The sequence below is a fragment of the Colletes latitarsis genome, chromosome 1 (genome assembly GCF_051014445.1).
Source record: "Colletes latitarsis isolate SP2378_abdomen chromosome 1, iyColLati1, whole genome shotgun sequence".
NCBI lineage: Eukaryota > Metazoa > Arthropoda > Insecta > Hymenoptera > Colletidae > Colletes > Colletes latitarsis.
In genome coordinates, this window is record NC_135134.1 from 36,698,227 (window position 1) to 36,717,560 (window position 19,334).

The window sequence follows — 19,334 nt, forward strand, 5'->3', positions numbered from 1 at the left end:
AAACTCGCATGTATATTGGAAAGATAGCGTCATGTTAAATATAAATACATCATCAATCTTCGTATGTCATTAATTTGTTTTTCGATAGGAATATTTAGAAATTAAATACATCTATTTCAGTCATGGTACATAATTGTTTGCATTGTGCAAAATATTAATAATACGCTACATAAAGACAGTAAAATCAAAAGCAGCTACAAACGGTTAACTCTATTGTTCATTCTGATCTTATTAATGTATATTTAAATAGATGATTACTGTGTAATTAAATTTTCTAACACTTCCGATGATAAATTGACACGTAATAAAAATTTAATACGTTATTACTTTTATCAATACATACGCAATTGTTCAATAATTTATAAAATGGCAATTTCGCATCATGTATATATCTCATAACATAATTTATTCTGTAAATAATGGCAGTGTGTAATAATGTAATTATAACTGTGAATCAGTTATTCACCAATTAATTAATGAATAACTTTTTATATAGAAACATTATTAAATAAAACTCACAAATTTCATATTGATGCAATAGGTTTAAATGTTTGTACTGCCTCGTTATCGGTTTAATTTAATGTCAGCATCGTCAGATGGCGAAGTACATAAATACATGCGGAGCTGTCAATAGTGTCAACACTGTTCGAAGATTAATATTTATTAAATATGACAGGTGTAATATCGTAAAACTAGTATAATACAATTAAAAGAAGGTCGTGTTTATTAAAAAATAAGAAGTACAAATATCTTAAATTTTGGTGAAATGGATATCGCTAAATCTTTGTTCAATGTTCGTGATCATGAAGGTTATGTTGGAAAAGAAGATCATAATGTAAATATTTTAATATATTTAATTTGAATAAACTTACAATATATCAATTTTTTTCTAACAAATACAATATACAAAAATCTATGTATTCATTCACCTAAAAATTCCTGTAGAATATTTCATTTGTACCGAACTAATAAATGTTGGTACACATCTGTCAATTTCTTACTAATTCAAATTTGTTTATTATTCTGCTTTTCAGAAAAAATTGGAGACAGCTATGTCTGAAGATGAATTTGAAGTGGAAGTCACAGGATTATGCGGAGAAATTTTATCCCCTGCTCCTGGGGGTCCATTTTCTGCTTTGACGCCATCCATGTGGCCCCAAGACATTTTAGCTAAATTAAATCAACCAGACGATCCTAATTCGCAACCAGAGTATAGGTAGTTTTTATAAATTACTTCGTGTAAAGTATCATTTAGATATGCGAAAATATATTAATAGTCGATTTAATATGATGAAATACATTAGGTTTGATGAATTTGGCTTTCGTGTGGAAGAGGAAGATGGTCCAGAGCAAAGCTCAAAAAAATTGTTAGGTATTCCATTTGTTGAGGATCCCCAACATAGGTACAAAGACAATTAATACATACATATATATATCGTATACTTCTATTATGCTATACCTTATAATAAAAATTAACTTTATGTATTTAGGTTACAATGGGTTGCTCTATTAGAATTTAGTCATAATAAAGAAGTAACAGAAATTTCATGGCAAAATTTGGATAGGAGATTACCTCGTACAGATAAACTGCGTGATATGGTCCGTCATGGTGTACCTCATTCGCTTAGGCCCCAAATTTGGATGAGAATGTCAGGTAATATATATTATATATTATAAAACAAAATGTTTTGAATTGTAATATTTTAATAATTTAGAATCATAGTATTTTATAATATATAATTATAATATTTGACCTGTTACAGGAGCATTACAAAAAAAATGTTCCACTGAAATAATGTACAAAGATATAGTAAAAACATCAGATAATGACGCTTTAATGACTAATAAACAGATAGAAAAGGATCTACTTCGTATTATGCCTGCCAATGCATGTTTTAGTCATCTTCATAGTACTGGAATACCACGTTTGAGACGCGTTATGCGAGCCCTTGCTTGGTTATATCCTGATATTGGGTAATAGTACTTTGTTAACTATTATTACAATATTCTTATTTTATTACTCTATTTTAATTATCTATTTATTCTCTAAAGGTACTGTCAAGGTACAGGAATAATAGCAGCTTCTCTCTTATTACTCTTAGAGGAAGAAGATGCGTTTTGGATGATGGCTACAATAGTAGAAGATTTACTGCCAGCATCTTACTATTCTTCAACATTATTGGGTAATATACTATAAAATCAATATAACACATTAGGTCTGTTCAATATAAATGACCTCGCGGGCTAATTTCTGTAATCAAAAACTTGTGAAGTGTTGTGTAAACTAAAGAGAAAGGAAAAACGTCACAGTGATGAATCAATTTGTGAGAATTTTTGCCTCCGTTTCTATTTAAGTCTAAAAGGAACAATACTGTGATGCCTTGAAAATTGCCCGATTGCTATCCCCACCAGTTCTTGGAACTGGCTTCCCACTTGTCTAGATGACCAAATACTTTTATGCTTTTAAATCTGTCTTTCTAATCATTTCTATTTCATTTGCACTCTCCAAAAAAAGACAGAATTTTCTGAAAGATCTACCTCTCTTCAACTTTTGAAATTCGACAGTCTGTTGCCGCAAATATCAAAATAATGCCGGGGATCGCATATGGCCCGCGAGTCACAATTTAGCCAAGACTGTAATAAACGATAACACAGAAAATATATTTTTAATTTTTTAATATTACACAGGTATTCAAGCTGACCAAAGAGTACTTCGTACATTAGTATCTAATTATCTTCCTGATATAGATCAGGTTCTGGTTCAACATGACATAGAGCTAAGTTTAATATCCTTACACTGGTTCCTAACTTTGTTTGCATCTGTTGTACATATGAAAATATTACTACGGATATGGGATATGTTTCTTTTTGATGGATCTATAGTTTTATTTCAAGTTACACTTGGAATGTTAAAATTTAAAGGTATGTATTCATTACAAGTATAATACATTTTTTACACGATGTAATATTTAATATTTCTTCAGAATCTGAATTAAGACAACTGGAAAATTCTGCACAAATATTTAATGCTCTCTCAGATATACCGGGAGATATCGACGATGTAGAACAATTATTTAATGTAAGTTATTGTTTAAAATTTCAAATGATACTTTTTTTTATTATATGAAATTGCTGTTACTTAGAATTATTGTTTTTTAGGTATCTTTAGAAGTAAGTGGATCATTAACAGACGTTCTGGTTGAAACTCACAGACGTAGACATTTAGCATATTTAATGGCTCTTCAGGGAGGATTAATAGGTAATCCTGATGCTGTACTAAATTTACCAAAACAGCATCTCAATAGGTACATTATCTATGGCTAAAATTTTAAGTGATCATACATAATTAAAGTTTGAAAATATTAAGTAAACGTACATAGTTTTTAAAAATACGTTCGAGTATTTTTGTTATAATTATCTACATTTTTATGAAGGCGTCAAATGAAAAGAACTAAATCGATGCTGCAAACATTCTTATTTGGAAATTACGAAAATGAAGATGATGCAAAATCAAAAAATATTCGTCAAACTGGTACGTAAACACGTTAGACGTAATTTATTGAGACCGTCTATGCACTGATCATGCGTTCACAAGTTGTTCATTCTGACTATATACGTATCGTGCATTCGCGGCAAAGATTTACGAGCTGCATGGTCGGTGGATACGTGACTTAATTAAAGGTTAAGTATAATACATATTTCAGAAATATTGGTGGATTTAAGAGAAGCTGTTTTGCAAGTTGCTAGACATTTTATAAATGTCGATCCAAAATTAAGTACTATTATACTTATCGCAGATTACACTATGGAGAGTCATGCAAAGGATCATGATAATTATGTTAATGTATCACGTACTAGAAAGAGAAGAGCCAAAGCACTATTAGGTATTTCAACGTAAATGAAATCATTAATTTGTAATTAATATAAATTTCATTCTATTACAGATTTCGAAAGACATGACGATGATGAATTAGGTTTCCGAAAAAATGATATAATCACCATTTTAAGTCAGAAAGATGAACATTGTTGGGTTGGAGAACTCAACGGATTAAGGGGGTGGTTCCCTGCGAAATTTGTAGAATTATTAGATGAAAGAAGTAAACAATACACATGTGCTGGAGATGATGCGGTTAGCGAAGCTGTAACTGATTTAGTTAGAGGAACTTTATGCCCTGCTATAAAAGCAGTATTAGAACATGGAATGCGTAGACCGTCGTTTTTAGGCGGACCTTGTCATCCATGGCTTTTTATAGAAGAAGCTTCAAACAGAGAAGTAGAAAAAGATTTCAATTCCGTTTATAGCAGATTAGTACTATGCAAAACATACAGATTGGACGAAGACGGCAAAGTTCTTACACCAGAAGAGGTAATAATAATCCTTAATAATTTTATAATAATTTACATATTCTGTATAAAATAATTTTTATTATAGTTATTATATCGATGCGTTCAATCAATAAATTTAACACACGATAATGCACATGCACAAATGGATGTAAAATTACGGTCTCTCATTTGTCTGGGATTAAATGAACAAGTGTTACACTTATGGCTCGAAGTTTTATGTTCTTGTGTGGAGATTGTACAAAAATGGTAACAAATATTGAATAAGCATAGATAAAGTCATTTGCATAATTTATATATCACACATTTTTTAGGTATCAACCATGGAGTTTTATAAACAGTCCTGGATGGGTACAAATTAAATGCGAATTGAGAATATTAAGTCAATTTGCATTTAATTTAAATCCGGATTGGGAATTACCACCTAAGAAGGAACAGTCGCAACCTTTAAAAGATGGTGTCCGCGACATGCTAGTTAAACATCATTTATTTAGTTGGGATCTTTAGCGCACGATATGAGAAATATTAATAACATTTGTATTACATATTTCTCGCGTATCACATGCACCAGCAACAAAAAATATTAGAATGTACATTGTGTATGTGTATGTGTGAAAGTCTATATGCATGTCACATGAAAATACAATAACATAATACTTTCACATTTTTATGTATCACAGTTAAATTATTTCAGCTTTAATGTTAGTCGTAAACAAATGTCAGAATTTTAATTATCTAATTTGTTACTAAACTAATTTATTGCAATGTAATACGAATTGTATATTGTATATATATATATGTATGAATACATGTATATTACATGTTGCTCTTCTAGCTAAAAAAAGACGTCGTTAAGTGAATGATGGATTAATCACATGCTTAAATAATCAACATGGTAATCACTGCATTTTATATTTTTAAAACTTTTGATGATAATTTGCATGATGATATTATTTATTCAATGTATAATTACATTGTGATTATTACATATGTACTTTTTTTAGTATATAAAACTCTTAATTTATACTAAAATAATTTATTAAATTATATAAAATATATCACAGTAGTAATTTTTCGTCCTGTAAATGATTCGTAAGTGAAAATTTTCTATCTCTGCGGCAACACGGTTCTGCTAAATTATCATCAATAATTTTTATATTTAATTGCTCAACCTTATCTTTGATAATATGTGATGGTCTAGCTAAGTAATCGTCCCAATCAAAAGTCATCCGTTCACGCATTTTTCTGTATCTTTCAATAGTTGAAGGATCAATATACAAATCATGATTATCTAAAGAATTTTCAAATATCTCTTTTTCGAGAAAATTCATTTTACAATCGCACTTTCGTTTTTTGATGTAAATAAAATGTAAATCCATAACATTAGTGCCTGTGAAACCAGTTTTCAGTATGTCTGAACCTTTTTTAAATCGTGAATATAAATTATATGTATCGTTATCGTTTAAAGCATTTTCAGGCAACATACGTTCCACTTCCATTACTCGATATATCAACGGAAGTACATCTTCCATATCATCTACATCTTCTGCATCAGAAGCATTTTTTTTTTCCGTTACTTTGTCGCCTTGTACTTTGTTTTCTGTCTCATCCTTTTTTATTATTACAAAGCCACTCAATTCATGTCTTTTACATATTTCTTGAGGCCGTTGCTGTTCTAATTGTTGTCGTTCTTCTTCTTTCTTTTTGATAGCCTCTTTCTTCATTCGTAATTGATTTATACCTTCTGAAGCTAACATTTTTGCCTTTGTATATAAATCATGAATTATTGGTCCAATAGCAGGATAGCCAAATGCTCCTGCTGCATCAGTTGGACCATCTTGACCATCTGTACCTGCACTTAACATTATTACATCATATTCGGCAAATCGGGGATTACTCTTAATCTTTGCCAACCAGTCTAAAGAGAAATGCAATGCTAGTTCTTGATTTCTGCCACCCTTTCCTTCACCTTTAACTATTACTGTTGGTTCCCCTCCTCCAATCAATACTACTCCCTCGCTACTCACATTTTCAATCAAATTATAAATTTCATCTACTTTAGTAGCAGGCAATGAAAGTATGGGAATATCTTTTACTTGTTCGAAGAATTCTTCTTTCTTCAATGTTTTATCTAATACAAGACATATTAAACTTGTTATAAGAGCATAAGCTGAACTTACATCTTGTACATTGCCTGTAACATCAGTTCGTAATATAATCGGAGTTAGCTTTTTACGCTGTGCTTCAAAAGCAGTTGCTTCAACTGCCACTTCATTATTTCCCAAAATAATATTATTTACATGTTTAAATGCCCTTCTTTTCCCTTTGCCAGTCAATAATGGCTTATCCTTAAAAGTTTCCTTGGATATTATAACTTTTTTCACATCTCCTTCTAGTTTATCAAACAGGTCATATTTCTTTAATACATTTATTACATGCCTAGGTACTTTGTTATTATACACTGTTGGACCACTAGCAATTAAGTCTATAGGATCACCAACAATATCAGATAAAATCAAAGTAATAACGGAAGCTGGAAATGCCATTCTAGCTAAACCACCGCCTTTTACCATAGATAATTTCATTCTTACTGTGTTCAATTCTTTGATATCGGCACCTGAATTTTGAACCATTTTACAGAGCAGCAATTTATCTTCACGATCAATTATTGCTCTCGGCATATAAAGTAATGCGGAACCTCCACCCGATATTAATACAATTAAAGTATCATTTTCTGTTAAAGATTCTACTAAATCTATAATATCATGCGTTGTGTTCAGACACCTGTCATCTGGTTGATTATTTACACTACCTTCGCGATATTCTACCACGCCAGTTGCCAATTTAGGAAAATAAGATTTGTCTTCAGATTCCCACATTGCGTCTGTTGATGCAGAAGGCACACTAACTATACCTTTCTTCAAATAATTACCAAGCATGTGCTCCAGAACTATTGACATATTCATCACAGCTTTACCAAAACCAACTAAATAAACATTTTCTTTCAATTCAAAACTTTGATCGCCAACTTGTAAAATTCCATCTTTAAATTTAACTTTATTTACTATTAGAGTTTTTGGTGAAACTGCTTTAACACCAGCAAAATACATATCTTTCAAAATTAATTTAGTTTCTTCTAGTATTTTTATATCTGTAGACATGTTTTTACTTGAAAATTTTACGAATTTTAATAGGTTAGGTTTAAAGAGAGTCAGATTACTGAAAAAACGTCAAAAAACCATTAAGAAATATAAAAGCAATATAATATTTGCGTTGTTAGGAACTATTAAAACACTTGCCTGTATTGTGCGTATTTACGTAATGCTCTACTATAACGCATTTTTAAATCACAAATATACTTTAGATATACTTTCTCATTCCTTACACTTATCAGATAAAACTCATAATCTTATAAATCTATTCGCAAACTTGTTTCAATTTATTCATTTACGTATATTACATTTACAATTTATAACTATTTAATTATAACTGGTTAATTTTTTATTTGAATTGATCGATATTACAAGATACGTTTTTAATATAAAATTTCGAGATGTATTGTAACATTAAAAAATTGCATTATTTTTAGTAGATTTTTGTAACACTTGCTATGAATTTATAAATTACAAATGCTGAATGTAAAACTATACGTCATATTTAAACTATATTCTATACTATATGCATAAATACAGCAAACAAATGAGATATATTATAAAATATCAGGAATGGAAATAACTGGTATACGAATTCAAACTTTTAGACACTTTTAACTTTAATATATAAACCGTATTATTTAAAATTATAATAACTATTCGACAAAAAGCACATAAAAGAACATAAACGTAAAAAAAATCATAAGCGACTACTCTCGACGCTAGTTCAATGCAGAGTGTCTCTGCTCTCTGCCGCCGAAGTCGAACCACTTGAACCCTCTCAACTCTCAACTTATATCTAATCCAAACAAAGAAGATCAGACACGGAGGGTTACACGTTTGCTGTGTACGTTCAAGAAACAGATCCCCGACTGCATTTCAACCAAAACCTAAATAATTCGATCATCAGGCGTACTTCAGTTTAATCTAAACAATTCTACCATCGATACACGACACCACGATAACGATCTTTTCTCGTGTCAACATTCCTCGATTATACATTTTTATACATACAGTTATATTACACTTCTTACAAGATATATATTGAACGAAATTATTTATACATATAGATGTAAAGTGGATTAATATTCTCGCAACACTATTTTTTTTGTCACTTAAAGCTAATAAATATACTAAATAAATAAGTATTAACACTGTAACTGCTATTAAATATAAAAATGTTTGATTAGTTTGCTTAAAATCAAAATTTGAACGCAGAGATTGTTTTTACGTTTAATGATTTGTGGCTCTGAAAAGAGCCGATTGTTTTGGAATTTGTTGGGAAAATTTAACCACCAAATCCGTAGAGAGTTCTTCCTTGACGTTTCAGAGCATAGACCACATCCATTGCAGTTACAGTTTTCCTTTTCGCATGCTCTGTATAGGTAACAGCATCACGGATCACGTTTTCAAGGAATACCTTAAGAACTCCTCGAGTTTCTTCATAAATCAAACCAGAGATTCTCTTCACACCTCCACGTCTTGCCAATCGTCGAATAGCAGGTTTGGTAATACCCTGGATGTTATCACGAAGTACTTTTCTATGTCTCTTCGCACCTCCTTTTCCCAAACCTTTTCCTCCCTTTCCACGACCAGTCATGATGAGAATATATTTACTACTTTTCAACTCAAGTACCAAATCGAATATGTCATCTAGCGCCCATATGGGGTCGTTATATAGGGAGCGTTCACGTCTCCCCACCACTCCTCCACTAACCAATCAGAAGCAGCTGTTTTGTTCTCGAGTGTATATAAAAAGGGCGCACTAGTGGCGTTCATCAAAATTGAGAGAGTCTTTGGTAGAGAAGGTTACTTTGTTCGTTACAAATATGGCACGTACTAAGCAAACTGCACGTAAATCGACAGGAGGTAAAGCACCGCGGAAACAATTAGCTACGAAAGCTGCTCGTAAAAGTGCTCCTGCTACCGGTGGTGTGAAGAAACCTCATCGTTACAGACCAGGAACTGTGGCACTTCGAGAAATTCGTCGCTACCAAAAAAGTACCGAATTGTTGGTTAGAAAGTTACCGTTCCAACGACTTGTACGTGAGATCGCTCAAGATTTTAAAACTGATCTTCGTTTCCAAAGTTCAGCAGTAATGGCCCTCCAAGAATCTAGTGAAGCTTATCTTGTTGGATTGTTCGAAGATACGAATTTATGTGCTATCCACGCCAAACGTGTTACCATCATGCCCAAAGATATTCAACTAGCTCGTCGTATTCGTGGCGAACGTGCATAAGCGCATTACGAGTTAATGCTAAAAACCGGCCCTTTTTAGGGCCAACACATTATTAAACAAAGGAATACTCTGAATCTTACAAAGAAACCTTTCTATTTAGTGAGAAAACTTAGAAAAGACGTCTTTAAATTTGATTAATTTCTAACTACTACTACTTCGTTTTGGTAAAAAAAAACTAACATAACTATAATAAATCGTAACTAAATCTATTACTCATATTTTCGACAATATTAAATAATTTGAATAATTTTTATATAAAATACTTTTTTGTAGATCGTATACTCTAGGAATTATTTGGGATTATTGTAGCTTGTCCTTTGTAATATTAGCCTTACTTAAGTGCACCATGATGTAGAAAAGGTTGGGAAGCACTGATATATACATATGTAGAATAAGGGTCACACGGTGCGTGCCAGATGTTTTCACAGGAAATTCCCCCCTGAGTTAGCGATAAATGTTCTGTTAGTATTTTAGGGTACGTCCATGCCTTAACTGAACGTCGGTACAAACCAGTTATTCCAGCTTATTTATTTTATTTTCCTAACAAAAGAGATAGTGTAAGGGAATGAAAGAACGAGACAGACATTTGCGCACCACGTGTATGTTTACAACGTCTTTTACCTAACCCAGGGTTAACGAAAAATCCCACTATCTACTATTCGTTGTTGAGATGTCAAAAATAGGTATAACACATCACATTTCTTACAAACGTAGTTTTTTTTCTGACTGCATTTTCCGCATACATATTTTTTACAGCTATTACAAATGGTGGTAGTCTTATTATTATTACAATACCCTATCTGACACCATTTACATGAACCAAGGTGTGCTCTTTGAAGACACTTTTACTTTGGACATCAGATTCTCATGATTCTATTCTTGGTTTTACATTTTCAGTGGCAAGTTCATCTGTTAGCTGAAACATAAAATCTTTTCTGGATATCTTCTCAGCTGTTGTCTCCTTATACAAGATCCAGGTATTTATACTAGCTAAATCTAAAATGTTGAAAAATACTTGAAGTGGCCATCTTCTTAATCCTGATTTGATACTATATTTCTTTGTCTGCAAAGTTTTCATTTGGTCTGCAAAGTTTACACCAAATTTAGTTTTATTATAAAATTCAATCTTCTAGTAGTGGACCCTTCTTGTATTTTTCCCCAACTATTTTCATCTGTGGCAATTTCATTTTGATAATCTTGTATGCTTTCATTTCCATTTTCATCTTCAGAATTTGAAAGTACCCAAACACATCTTCTTTTACATAAATTCAAAGTATTTTATCTTCTAATTCACTGTCTGAAGACTCCTGAACATTTTCTTTGTCTATAATCTCATTATCATTATTCTCACTATAAAATTTAATTTCATTTTCTTCTGGTTCACTTTTTTTACAGTCATAGAATTCACCTTTTTTGGATATTAGGGCATTCCATTGGTATATTGTTCAGTTTTTGCAATAATTCAGAGGTTTTCAATTGTTTTGCCATTCAAAATTTCATAACAAAACATTCATAAATCTATCTAAAGATTTAATAAATGATCTAAATAAACGAATTCGGTTTCGGTAAACATAGGTCCCTTTTACACTTTGACAAGTACCAGTCATTTTGATTGGTATTTATTGGAAATAGGTGGTGGAATAAAAAACTATTTGTTCGAAATTCCTTTTAACTAAGCTTTAATATTATTTGAAACACTTGGAAGGCACGTCTGCACAGTTCGAAAGAAACATCCAGAATAAGGTCAGTGACGAAAAATCGTCCCGTACCCTCAGACCCAATCGGTCCTATTCTTTGTCTAAACAAGCCAAGGAAGGGTCACAGCTGCACCCTCTTGACTTGTATCTCGAAACGCGAAACGCAACACACGCGTTGATGGCTTTGTCAAGGAAAGAAAACTTTCTCTTTTGAAAGGGACAAACCAACAGTATTAGTATAAGTAGCCATGATACAAAATTATTTTGATGTGGAATAAATAAAACAAAAATAAAATTCATTATATTACTCCTTTAATTATCTCTGCAAAAGTCATTAAATCATTGCGGCAAAAAGATATAACCCGAAATAGGAATTTTTAAATAAAATTGTAAAATCAGTCTTTTTGACTAATGTGATAGTTCCAATATTAATCGCCTTAGACCGGGGGCGCACGAGGCGTTAAAACGATGTTCGTTGCAACGGAAGTTACAACGTTACAAACGTCCGTTGTAGAAATACATTGTCGTATATTAGGCCGGGGGCACACGAGCGTCGAAATGAAATCCGTTTTTATGGCCTTTCTTGTCTTACAATAGAAAAAACATAGGAACGCCGATCTTGTTTGTCTTCGTTGTTTCAATTGTAAGACAAGGAAGAACATAGAAACGTACGTCGTTTCGATGCTTGTGTGCCCCTAACCTTAGAGACCACACATTACGAACGTCCATTGCAACGTGCATTGATTTTTCATCGACGTATTTATGTTAGAACACACGTGGGATACGTCGACGCACGGTTTTCCATTGTATACCGAGAAATGCAGCAGATTACACAAGCGTTGACTTGCCGTAATAGCCGTTGAAATTGACGTCCGTCATTTTAACGCTCGTATACCCCCGGCTTTATTGTTAGTGTCTTCGACACACGTTGTTCCGACTTTTCTGACCGTCGTCTTTGTACGCGTTTTTACGACTGCCCCTTCTTCGAAAAACCCGGCGACAGCCCGACGCCGAAATGTTTAACGTCGGTCCCTTCGCATGCAGGACAAAGGCACCTTATTCTAGGCCTGCTTTCGGAGCAGGCTCGCGTTGGAACGGAAAATTCCAAACTACAGTAACAGTGCTATTTAAAAAAGTCAAGACGATCTGAACTTTTTGTCAAATAATTTTATTATTGCTCTTTGTTCTCCTGAAAATAAATGCTCATTAATCTTTATTCCAAAAATCATTTTGTCAGATGTAAATGCCTCAAACATCGTTGCGACCGTTAGAACGAACACCCTGTATATACAGTATGTCTCAAAAGTCTTCATATAGTTCACAAATTTTAATTATTATAGCAAATATAGTAATTTGAGATATGTTTTTTATACAAAATTGTGGGTTAATTAAATTTAGAAACGTGTTAAAGAAATAAGATTATTTATTAAACTTATTAACAGAAAGACGTAAAAGAATGTAAAATATTAAACCGCGAAAGAGTTCATACATTTATGATATCTACATAAAACTAAAAAAAGATTGAACTTAATATTGTATTATTATTTTGTTGGTCCTCCTTTTTCATCAATAACAGCCTGTAACCTTAGCATCGACAAAATTAATGTTTTTGTAATATTTGGAATAATTTCATTTCAAACCTCTTGTAAATAAATTTTTAAAGATTTTTCATCTGTAATGATATTTTTTAATTCTATTACTTAATTCTGCTCAAATGTGCTCAATAATAACCAGAGCCGTATGATTCGGATTGTTATCCTGTTAGAAGATTCATTCATTTTCCATGCTTAAATATTTGATTGAGGTTAGCAAAGTATCTCGTAATATATTCAAAAATTCCAGGCAATCCATATCTTCAATAATACTAAACAAATACTAAATTTCCTGTTTCGAACGCTGCAATTGTACCCCATACCATTATGTATGAAAACTTTCGTGTCTGACTGTACAAACCAACCGATTCTCCAACCATCAGGTTCCTCAATAGTTAGGTAGCCTGCGAGCGGAGCGAGCCTTTGTTCCAAGTTGGGGGTCCCATTGGGGGCAGTTTTTCTACGCTTGCGCGGAACAGGAAAGAAGCTACAACTGGCTTGCAACCGCCAGTTCGTCATCTCTAATCTAACCGGTAGTTGCTCTTTTGACGACGATTCTCTACTGCCTTCAATCATATCAAGGTATGTAATAATCTGCAGCAATGTTTTTCTAAACATAATCGAGTACACAACGTAGAATATTTTTAATTTTAAAAACTCACGAGATATTTAAAAAATGAATTTAACTTGAATTTTAATTAGAATCCTATTTGATTTTAACAAACCTAGGTTACTAAAGTAAGAAATAAAAACAAGTCTATGAAATTTGTTCGGCAAATATAAATAGAGAAGTTCCTTCGTTTTAAAATGTGGGGCCCTGATAAGGGCCATTGTGGGGTATTGAATTATTTTCAATTAAGCTTTCTTCTCGGTTTTCTTTGGTAGAAGTGCTGCTTGAATATTCGGTAAAACACCTCCTTGAGTAATAGTGACTCCAGATAAGAGTTTATTCAACTCCTCGTCATTGCGAACAGCAAGTTGTACGTGTCTTGGAATAATTCTTGTCTTCTTATTATCTCGTGCTGCATTTCCAGTCAATTCCAAAACTTCTGCAGCCAAATATTCCATAACTGCAGCCAAATAAACTGGTGCGCCTGCACCGACACGTTCGGCATAATTGCCTCTTCTTAGTAGTCTATGAATACGTCCAACGGGAAATTGTAATCCAGCTCTAGTCGAGCGAGACCTTCCCTTCGACTTAACTTTGCCACCTTTGCCACGACCAGACATTTTTATGCTTCAACGAAACAAAAAAGAAACAATCGAATCAACCGTACTCAGCACGATACAATTCAGGAATGATGGTTTGCACGTTTCGAGCTACGTTTATATGCCGTATGACGTAGCTATATGGCGTAGCGCCGACCAATAACAGAAAAGCAGCGTTCTTATTGGTGCGGAGCTACTTTACTTTCTGTTCACCATTATTTTTCATTATTTTGTCGGATAACCATAATTTTTGTCAATTTGATACTGTATTTAATGTTTTCTTTGATACTTACAATAATTAATATAACAGTAACTTAAATTTATATATAAATATACAAACATATGTGCGTATATACTTGCAGATTGAAAAACTGCATAAATTTAAGCACTCATTTATCCAATTATATTTTATATAAAATATTAAAACAATTGTTGTAGAATTTATCTTCTATATAATATTATTGTTTGTAATAACACTGTCAGAATTATTTAATCATAGAGTAGGAAATTTATTAATTTTCTAGTACCGTTCCTTGTATTATATTTGTAAAGTAATAAGAAGTTTAACTAATTTTCTGTAAATAAGTTTTAATTTTTCTTTAGATTCGAATATTGTATCTGATTCAAGTTTAACATTTATAAAATAACTGAAAGGAAATATGTATTATGAAATATTTATTATTTATTATGAAAACTAAACAATCGTTATTTATTACTTTCTGTTTTAAGTTAAGTATTTCAATTGAAATGAGAAAAGAAAATACTTCGTTATTTCAAATATTATTTTATTCGTTACTATAATACTATCATGGAATGGCCATCTGGTCGAATTTCAATAGGACCCCATAGGGTTTACATCTGCCTCTCAAGCTGCAAGGAGCGAGCCAGATGTTTTATTGTTAGGAGTCAGGAAGATATTTATTTTAAAACTAATAGTAATAATAATAGTAATATTTAGTTTAATTTATTTTATTACATTATATACAGTGGCTTACACTCAAAATTGTTCATCATTGTTCCTATTGTTGTATATAAAATGTAATATATCAGTAGGACACTTTCACAAATATATTTCGTCTTTATTATTACTCGTTTACTGATAAAAGAGTATCACAATATTTTGTAAAATATCAATAAAAGATTAATATACGTAATGACAAATAGAAAAACTGTCTTTTTTTACGCTGAAAGATAGAAAAAATAAGTGCTACAATGGAAGGATGAAAATAAACAATTTTTCATCATAATCGAGATAAATTTTGACATAAAAATAATTGAAAGTATATAACATAAACCGGAAAGTAGAATTGGGTGACAATATATGTATTGTAAATAAGGAACAATTAAAATAGATGTTACAGAGTGGATATTAATATGCAGGTAATTGTATTGGAAATTTGATAATATAAAATATTAAACTTATATCTGTATGTAATTACAGTTAACATTATTGAAATTAACGTAGAGTATACGCGAAATTTCTTTTAATAGTGAAGTTCCTTTTACTCAAATTTTCTATTTTGTGGTCTATCGTGTAATTGTAATAATACAGTAATAATAATTTTATACTGAATATAAGACATTATTTTAAAAACTGTAGTTCATAAGAAATGCTTTAAATTTATTAGATATGTGTATGTACAAAATCAATCGCAGTGTAGAATGCCATGGTAGTACCGCCGCACCAATCATATTCACGGAGCTCTGTGATTGGCGAGCTGTGGGCTCGGCTTCTGTACATAAAAGAGGCGCGCAACCGCCACAAAATCATTCGACGCTCACCGAGCTCAGTGAACAGTTATCAGTCTCTGAATATTCGAAAGCATTAAACTTTCATCATGCCGCCGAAAGTCAGTGGTAAAGCTGTGAAGAAAGCTGGTAAAGCTCAGAAGAATATTAATAAAACCGACAAGAAGAAGAAGAGGAGGAGGAAGGAAAGTTACGCAATTTACATCTACAAAGTGCTCAAGCAAGTTCATCCTGATACTGGAATATCCAGCAAAGCAATGAGCATCATGAACAGCTTCGTCAATGACGTTTTCGAACGTATTGCAGCGGAAGCTTCAAGATTGGCGCATTACAATAAACGTTCAACAATTACGTCTCGGGAAATTCAAACTGCAGTAAGACTGTTACTACCTGGTGAACTGGCAAAACACGCAGTCAGTGAAGGCACCAAAGCAGTAACTAAATATACCAGCTCCAAATAAGCAGAATATTTTCTGCTATCCAAAAACGGTCCTTTTCAGGACCAACAAATATTAAATACGTGTGGAACATCTTTCTTGTGTTGAAATTGAAAACTTTCGATAACTCTTTTCATTTCTCTTTTCATAACTCTTTTCTTTTTTTCTTCTCTCTTGTCAAAAAAATCCCTTCCATTTTTAAATAAATTGTCTTAATATTCTGTTACTTAAAAACAAAAATGTTATATCGTTTCTAAAATTTGGTTAATTTTTTATCTGAATTTTATTTGCAAATATTTTTAACTTTGTTACTGCTTTGAAAATAAATTTGAATTAGTATTTAATTTTTAGAAAACAAAGTAGTATAAAATTATCAATTGAGATGTTAAGTTTAAATTTATACGTGTTGTAAATATTTTGAAAAACAATCTTTTCCGTTTTTAAGTAATGCTATTTTTCTTATCCATACTAGTTTCTAATCATAGAGAAATATAAAATAAAATCAAATATTGAACAAAATCGAATATAATTATGTAATTTTATTTGAAAGGTTTTTTAATTGTTCTGAACAGAAAAGTATAATTTAAATTTTATTGTAGAGTAGTTAAAAATTCCCTTTTCTCTCTTTCTCTTTCTTGTCTCTTTTCAGTTTCCTTGTTTAATCTACGATTTGGCACGCTCACAATTGCTTACAGCTTTAAATTAACGAAAAGTAGGTACAAGCAAACGTGGACATTTAAAACAAATCGCTATTTATAGTCAGAAGTAGACAAATTTTATTCACTAATAACAAATAAAAGTTTTAGATTCATTCATAAACTAGCTTTTGCCAGCGGTTTAGACACTCGAGTGACGGATTAAATAATACATTAATGAATTTATGAATGAAACGTAAACGGAAGATTAGTACGCGTATGAATCTAAAATTTGTATTTGTTATTCGTACATAAAAATTTGCTTAACTTTATTATAATACTTAAAACGCATGAGCGTCTAAACCAAATGCATCTTTTTAGTATGGAAAATTTAATATGGTAATACATTTTCCACTAAATTATAATTGTGCGATAATTACCACAATAAAATTAAGAAATTCCCTAAAAATTTATTAATTACCATCATGTTAAGTTTTTAAAATGCGTGTATACCAATAACTTTTTATGCTACTATAGTATGCTACTTGTGTAAGATGGAAACGTTGTGATTACAGCTATAAAGGAAGGAGCGGGATTCTTGGAGTATTCGGCTCTGTATATTTGTTTGTAAGAATATTAGATAGCTCGGCATATATAGTCTGGCAATTAATTCTTGGAAATTTTATTATCAATTATTACTGAGATAATATATTTGTGGTAAACTGTAAACATGTCTGACGAGAAGAAGGTAACGCTTTATAACCTCAAAACCGATAATATGATCATAAGTGATGATTGAAAAAATATAATTTATTGCAGGAAACTAAAACAGAATCGGAACACATAAATTTAAAAGTACTGGGGCAGGACAGTGCAGTGGTTCAATTTAAAATTAAAAAACACACACCACTCAGAAAATTAATGAATGCCTACTGTGATCGTGTGGTAAGTTTTGTTTCATTATTTATAACATTTTAATATTAAACTATTTGAGTTTACATTGTCTTGAATTATTAATAGTATCATCAGAACTATAAATAGTATTATCAATTAATAGTAATAATATGATAGCTCTTTTATTATTTAGATAGTTTTAATCCTTTGCAAACTGACATTTTAGAACATGCTTGAGAAATAATAAATATACGAAAATAACATGTATCTAAAAATAGTTTCATGCAATAGCTAAATATTATTTTAATTTAACGAATTGTTACATACTTATTAAAGAATTTAGCTTTTGTTAATTCATGACAACTGGTTTATAAAGGATTTTCAAATATATGTCCAAAACATTAAAAGTATATTGCCTGCAATATACAGATACTATCTGCAAGGGATTAATACACTTGATATTAATATTTTTATTCTCAAAGTATTACTTCATTGTGTTTTGACAGGGCCTAGCGATCGCAGCAGTAAGATTTAGATTCGATGGACAACCAATAAATGAATTAGATACGCCAACGACTCTTGAAATGGAAGAAGGGGACACAATAGAGGTTTATCAGCAACAGACAGGAGGATGGTGTTGAGATTTAAGATTGTCCTACAATAGTTTAAAAATGGACTTGATAAAAAATTTTTGTTCCAGTGCTTTTGATAAAGAAACGTGAATTATTTTTAATCTTTCCTAACTCGACAGAATACTTTGTTTCATAATATAATGTGGAAAAGTTGTTTACACTTTTTATATACATCAAACTTAATACCTAGATGATGTTCAATCTGTGTACTTGTTTTATCTAAAGAGTATTCTTTTTCTATAAACATTTTACATCATTTCAAATCATATAATAAGATTTAAGATCTTAATATTTTTCGCAATGTATTATTACACAGAGTGTTTCGTTATCTTGCCCTTGTTTACAAATTTTGTTATTTTTACAATATTTCTTTTCCTTTCACAATAATTCGACTGCAGATATTGTATTGTGAAAGTAGATACAGCCTTATTGTTGTGTTATTGTTAGTCATATACATTGTAAATGGAAATACATCAATCGTCTGTTTTTTGCATTTTGCACTATGTAGAAGAAAAAAAAAATCTACATCATACAAACATATATAACTACAAAATATGAAATTTTTTGTAAATGATTTTCACAGAAAGTTATAATGCAAATTCTCTTAATAAATTTCATCTTAGATATGTTCATTTTTCATAACAATGTACAGATAAGAAAGTGATGAAGAGCATTGTTACAAAGTTATGTTAATATTCAATACTGTATCTATGTCTAAAATGTTCGTAAAAATTTAATTTACATTTTATAATT

The 19,334-nt window shown here is 31.3% G+C and overlaps 7 protein-coding genes across 7 annotated transcripts; 4 read left to right on the forward strand and 3 right to left on the reverse strand.

Annotated features, from left to right (window-relative positions):
* Positions 1–615: 615 nt before the first annotated feature.
* On the forward strand, positions 616–5,010 carry LOC143346907 (small G protein signaling modulator 3 homolog). Its single transcript, XM_076775632.1, has 14 exons — positions 616–835; positions 1,035–1,216; positions 1,305–1,403; positions 1,491–1,654; positions 1,764–1,974; positions 2,053–2,183; positions 2,689–2,922; positions 2,985–3,079; positions 3,160–3,305; positions 3,435–3,532; positions 3,705–3,884; positions 3,945–4,366; positions 4,433–4,593; positions 4,659–5,010. Exons 1-14 carry the CDS (start codon positions 767–769, stop codon positions 4,849–4,851), a joined length of 2,385 nt encoding a protein of 794 aa, XP_076631747.1. The 5' UTR covers positions 616–766; the 3' UTR covers positions 4,852–5,010.
* Positions 5,011–5,364: 354 nt separating this feature from the next.
* On the reverse strand, positions 5,365–7,811 carry LOC143346973 (glycerate kinase). The gene is made up of 2 exons (XM_076775765.1): positions 7,644–7,811; positions 5,365–7,563 (listed from the first exon to the last, which is right to left on the reverse strand). Exons 1-2 carry the CDS (start codon positions 7,682–7,684, stop codon positions 5,403–5,405), a joined length of 2,202 nt encoding a protein of 733 aa, XP_076631880.1. The 5' UTR covers positions 7,685–7,811; the 3' UTR covers positions 5,365–5,402.
* Positions 7,812–8,257: 446 nt separating this feature from the next.
* LOC143347029 (histone H4) lies at positions 8,258–9,123 on the reverse strand. Its single transcript, XM_076775894.1, has one exon. The coding sequence runs from the start codon at positions 9,094–9,096 to the stop codon at positions 8,785–8,787; it is 312 nt and encodes a 103-aa protein (XP_076632009.1). The 5' UTR covers positions 9,097–9,123; the 3' UTR covers positions 8,258–8,784.
* A 171-nt stretch (positions 9,124–9,294) lies between these two features.
* On the forward strand, positions 9,295–9,936 carry LOC143352119 (histone H3-like). The gene has a single exon (XM_076784433.1). It carries the CDS (start codon positions 9,326–9,328, stop codon positions 9,734–9,736), a length of 411 nt encoding a protein of 136 aa, XP_076640548.1. The 5' UTR covers positions 9,295–9,325; the 3' UTR covers positions 9,737–9,936.
* A 2,712-nt stretch (positions 9,937–12,648) lies between these two features.
* On the reverse strand, positions 12,649–14,411 carry LOC143344700 (histone H2A-like). Its single transcript, XM_076771050.1, has one exon. It carries the CDS (start codon positions 14,253–14,255, stop codon positions 13,881–13,883), a length of 375 nt encoding a protein of 124 aa, XP_076627165.1. The 5' UTR covers positions 14,256–14,411; the 3' UTR covers positions 12,649–13,880.
* A 1,610-nt stretch (positions 14,412–16,021) lies between these two features.
* Positions 16,022–16,515, forward strand: LOC143348576 (histone H2B). Its single transcript, XM_076779007.1, has one exon. The coding sequence runs from the start codon at positions 16,073–16,075 to the stop codon at positions 16,442–16,444; it is 372 nt and encodes a 123-aa protein (XP_076635122.1). The 5' UTR covers positions 16,022–16,072; the 3' UTR covers positions 16,445–16,515.
* A 1,071-nt stretch (positions 16,516–17,586) lies between these two features.
* Sumo (Small ubiquitin like modifier) lies at positions 17,587–18,945 on the forward strand. Its single transcript, XM_076778862.1, has 3 exons — positions 17,587–17,803; positions 17,875–18,000; positions 18,456–18,945. Exons 1-3 carry the CDS (start codon positions 17,786–17,788, stop codon positions 18,588–18,590), a joined length of 279 nt encoding a protein of 92 aa, XP_076634977.1. The 5' UTR covers positions 17,587–17,785; the 3' UTR covers positions 18,591–18,945.
* The last annotated feature ends 389 nt before the right edge of the window (positions 18,946–19,334 follow it).